General features: G+C 39.1%; 1 protein-coding gene across 1 annotated transcript; it reads right to left on the reverse strand.

Annotated features, from left to right (window-relative positions):
• Positions 1 to 1910: 1910 nt before the first annotated feature.
• Positions 1911 to 4376, reverse strand: LOC145105821 (uncharacterized). The gene is made up of 2 exons (XM_079042901.1): positions 2423 to 4376; positions 1911 to 2200 (listed from the first exon to the last, which is right to left on the reverse strand). The coding sequence occupies exons 1-2, from the start codon at positions 4374 to 4376 to the stop codon at positions 1911 to 1913; spliced, it is 2244 nt and encodes a 747-aa protein (XP_078899027.1).
• Positions 4377 to 5210: the final 834 nt, after the last annotated feature.

The raw sequence follows: 5210 nt of genomic DNA on the forward strand, positions 1-5210 counted from the left end.
CTTACACCAGTCAAAGTAGTTAACAGTCAGCCCCAATGTCATAAGTTCAAGTCCAAGCCCAAGGGAATCTTTTGGCAGCCAAGCACTTTTCCTAAACATATTATTCGATTAAACTATAAACATAAATATATACAAAGTATATAATTATATTTTCCTACAAATAAAGCTCATGACTTTCTTTGAAATCCATGTAACGGGCTTCCAACCAACACATCCAGACCAGATGACCTTAGTGTGCTAGATTTAAAAAGATCCCTCGGTTTTACTTGCCCGAACCTCAAAGGCCACAGATTAGCTTTATTTGGATACCTATACTTATCTATATTTGTTTTGTTATTATTAAGTTCATGACTTTCTATGGAACCCGTGTAGCGAACTTTCAACCTAATTAGTCCCAAACAATTCAGCCTCAGGCGATTAGATGTACCGCTCAGAGTCTACTCACTTGAGTCCCAAAGGTAACAGATTAACTTAATAATAATAATTTATTTTTATTTTTTATTTTTTTTATACAAAGGCTAAGACAACACATAATACTCTTATCAATTTATTTGCTAGTCTTATTTCTTTATATTTTCGTCCTTGACTTTTCTATTGTGGGACATCTCACGGTCTATTACAGTGAGAGGCTTCTAGGACATTTTTTCGGGGGACTGAAGTCAACACGCAAAGACCTGTGAGTATAGTTGGAAACTATGTCCCAAGCAGTGTATATAAAAGGGAATGAGAAGAAAGGACTTTTTAGAGCGCCGGAAGGCTCGGGACATTGAAATTTTATATTCTTTTTATGCTTTCTTGAATTTGGAATTTTGGATCCAATTGAGCACTTACTACTCATAAGACCAGTCAAGTGTCCCAAAGATTGACTCATACTTGTCGTTATGCTCCGATGTTGAAAACCTTTTCATTTTCTGTTTTGCACGAGTAGCTTCGGGAGGTGTGTTCGTGTGTGATTAGCTTGCATTGAGATTTTCAATAAAAATAGCAAGTCTAATCTCAAGGCATACGACTCACTTACCAACTCAACTGTTTTAAAAAGATTTGATTGCTTGGGATTGGATCAAAACAAACATAGAATAAAATATTTTTGAATTTTTTTTTGTTTTTTTAGAAATGAGCGCAATGCAAAAATTGAGATGCAAGATGCAAAAATAATAAAAATAGAATAAAAATGAAATGTTTTTGATTTTTGAAAAATAAAATTTAGATGCAGAAAACGAGAAAAAAAAATAAAATGAAAAAGTAAAAATTATGCAATATGTACAAAACTGCAACCTACATGCAACGGGATCTATTTGCATGGATAGATGTCCCTCCCCAAGCTTAAAATATAGCATCGTCCTCGATGCTTGAAGAGGAATAAGCCATATAATTATCGGGGGGGGGGGGGTGGTAGAGGATGGTAGTCAGGTTGGGAATGAGTCCAAAATAAAAGTCACAAATGCACATGATTTGGAAAGAATTTACCAAATCGTTCTTGGAGCCTTGCAATTGTGGTGAGAACCTCCTCTTCATCCTCCCCAAGCTATCCGTGAAATATTTTTGGAGCCCGAGATTCATTTTCTGGGCATAAAAAACAAGTTTAAAACCATGTGGGACATTAAAATTTTGAAATTTACCAAAGACTAAAAAGTTTTATAAGAAAGGAAAAAAATACCCCCGGGTTGCCTCCCGGTTAGCCGCCCTTTTTTAAAGTCGTTGGCTCGATGTGACCCATGAAAACGGATCAATCTATGTATGTGGGGCTCTCCAACACATCAACCTTCTCGCCACCTCCTTTAATGGAACATTCAACCTCCCTTTAGATTTCTTTTTGCGCACAAACCAAAAAGGACTTAAACCCTTGATGTCAAAAATTGTCCACTCAATCCTTTTTTGTATTTGTTTAGCAGGGTAATCAACTCCTTCTCTTACTTTTTTGATAGTTTGTTTGGGTTGATGACCGGTTGGGTGCTCTCCTTTTCTAGATACACATTCTTTAAAGGGTCTGGTGGAGTTTTTGATCCCAAATCTAGTGCTTGTTCCACCGATGGAAGGAGTTTGGCTTTGTTTGTAGGTGGCTTGGATTTCATTTCATCAATCCTCATATGCTTCTTGTCATCAATAAACTCCAAAATCTCCAGCACCTCGTCATTTATATCAAACTCATTTCCATGTTCTTTAGCTTTGTTCCTGTCTAGTTTTCTTGACAAAACTAACTCTAGAAATTAATTGTTAGAAAAGTTTAAACCTTTTTTAGTTGAGGGCTGGACCATATTCACAAGATTAACAGATTGAACATCGGAAGGAACCTTTTATGATTCATGAACATTGAAGTTGATAACTTCACCATCAAATTCCATAGTTAAAGTTCCGTTGTAGACATCAATTTTTTTTTAAAAAGTTTTCAGAAAAGGTCTACCCAAAAGTATGGAAATTGAACTTGTAGAGTCATCATCTCCCATAACAAGAACATAAAAATCAGCCGGGAAAACAAATTCATTAACTTGCACTAACACGTCCTCTAGTACACCTTTTGGGTGTACTATTGACCGGTCGGCAAGTTGGATGATCACACCGGTTTTGCTCAATGGTCCTGCACCAATTGATTTAAAAATAGAATATGGCAGGACATTTATGGATGCACCCAGATCGAGCATGGCTCGAGGTACATAAAGATTTCCCAATTTGCATGGCACGGTAAAGACACCGGGATCCTTGCACTTTGGGGGCATCTTTTTTTGCAAAACCGCGGATACATTTTCCCTGACAGTTATAGTTTGGTTTCCTTTTATTTTCTTTTTAGATACACAAAGATCCTTAAGGAACCTTGCATATATAGGTACCTTCTTGATGGCCTCGAGGAGTGGAATGTTGATTTGAACTTTTTTGAACATTTGCATGATCTCACTCTCCTCCCATTCTTTCTTCGTGCTCCTTAATCTTTCGGGAAATGGAGCAGGTGTGGCTTTATATTTAGTGACGAAGGGCTTCTTTTCGGTTGTTTTATCTTCCTTCTTCTCTTCTTGGGTTGCCTCTTCGACCACCATTTCTTCTTCCTCTTCATCAACCGATACTTTTGAACCATTGTAACTCTTTCCGCCTCTCAATGTGATGGCACACACATTGTGCCTTGGGTTCGTTTCTGTTTGGGCGGGAAACTTTCCTTGAGATTCTAGTTTGCTTACGGAAGTAGCAAGCTGTGAAACTTGTTGCTCTAAGTTCTTTATGCTTGCTTTTGTCTCTTGTTGGAAGGTTTGGGTGCTAGAGGCCAAACTCTTCACTATGTCCTTTAAGGACATACTTGATGAACCCGCTTGTTGAGGAGGGTATTGTGGTTTCCTTGGCTGAAAGTTTTGTGGTGGAAAAGGTGGTCTTTGTTGGTATTGATGTGGTTGACTTGGTTGATAACTTCCATGTTGATTTCCTCCCCACCCTTGATTTTTGTTCCATCTTTGGTGACCTCGTGGCTGATCGTATCCTCTTTGATTTGATCCGGAATAGCCTCCCATGGCTTTTGCTTCTTCATAATCCTCCTCTTGAAGTTGAGGGCACAGGTTGGTTGGGTGCCCCACTTGAGTGCAAATACCGCAAGGACGGGGTGTGGGTTGCACACCTTTTTCTTTAGCTAACATCATAACCACTTTTGTATGCTCGGACAATTGTTCTTCAATTTGCGGAGTTTGGATTTCCTTTAAACCTCGGGGTGCATATGTGTACCATTCTTGATCATGACTTGAATGCTTAGAATCTTCAGCCATGTTCTTGATTAAGTTGTGGATTTCGGTTGGAGTCTTATCGAGTAAAGACCCACCACTGGAGGCATTAAGAAGCCTTTTCTCCATTAGATTCATGCCTTTATAGAAGTATTGGAGGAGCTGATACTCGGTAATTCCATGTTTAGGACAACGGGCACAAAGTTTCTTGAATGTTTCCCAATATGTATGGAAAGCCTCTCTCTTATTCAGCTTGATTCCAATTATTTCCCTCCGTAGGGCTGAAGCTTTCATCTCGGGAAAGTATTTATCCAAAAACAACCGCGCAAGATCTACCCAAGTAGTAACCGTCCCCGGTGGGAGGTCATAGAGCCAGTCTTTTGCTGCATCTTGCACCACAAAGGGAAATGCCCTGAGCATGATTTGATCTTCTGTAACGTTGTGTGGCTTCATTCCCGCACATACGACATGGAATTCAGTTAGACTCTTGTGAGGATCTTCATTTTCCAAGCCTCTAAAAGTAAGGAGTAAGTGGATGAGTTCGGATTTTAATTCAAGATTTGTGGCTGCCGGATATGTGATACAAAGAGGTTGTTGTGTAACTTCTTGTCTCGCCCATTGGCGAAGGGTTTGCTCGGGTGGTGGATTTGGACCTAGATTCCCTCCATGGTTGTCTCTCATGGTATGAGTAGTGGTTGAAGTTTTTGTAGGTGTAGTGCTTGGATTGTTATAAACAGTTGAAGAGGGTGGAGTGGTATTTATGGGTGAGGATGGTTGAGGTGAGAGTGATAGGTTTTTTGTTTCGGATGTGAATACACTTAAGAGGGGTATGTCCTCCCAAATGCTAATGACTAGGGGGTTAGATGATGAAGAAGTCCCGGAACCCGGTCGCCTCTTACGAAGCTTGGCTTGCTTCCTTAACTTCTTTGTAGTCTTCTCTATCTCCGAGTCAATTGGCAGTGGTGTACCTGTACGGAAAGATCTAGACATAAACAATTAGTAACATCGTGTCCCCGACAACTGCGCCAATTTGTTAGGTGTGTCAAACCCAACAAATAAAGGGGTACGAAATGACTCCAAAAACACTACTACTTTGCACTAAAAATGTAATACAAGGTAAGCAGGGTCGACCCACAGAGACATGGAACAAAGGTTTATACCTTTTTGCGGAAGGTACAATAATGGTCACATAAATGGGGGGTTGGTATGCAATGATTTAAACAAGAGGATAAAGCAATAAGTGAATGATCGATTAAATCAAACAAATTCAGGATTTGTGAGAACTCCAACTCTATGCAAGACAATTTAAAAATGTGATTCCAAGGATGAAACGATATCTACTGAATTCCACCTAAGTTGGTATTTGAAAGTGTTAACAAGCTCTAACACTTCCCATTCACCAAGTTGTCAAATTCAAAACAAGCTCTTTGAAAATAACCTAACCTTCTAATTTAAGTCTAAACAAGCTCTAGATAGAAATCAAAAGGTTGCAATAAGATTTATGTGAATGTTCCC

This window comes from Lactuca virosa, chromosome 4 (assembly GCF_052849685.1).
Source record: "Lactuca virosa cultivar CGN04683 chromosome 4, Lactuca_virosa_CGN04683_v6, whole genome shotgun sequence".
NCBI lineage: Eukaryota > Viridiplantae > Streptophyta > Magnoliopsida > Asterales > Asteraceae > Lactuca > Lactuca virosa.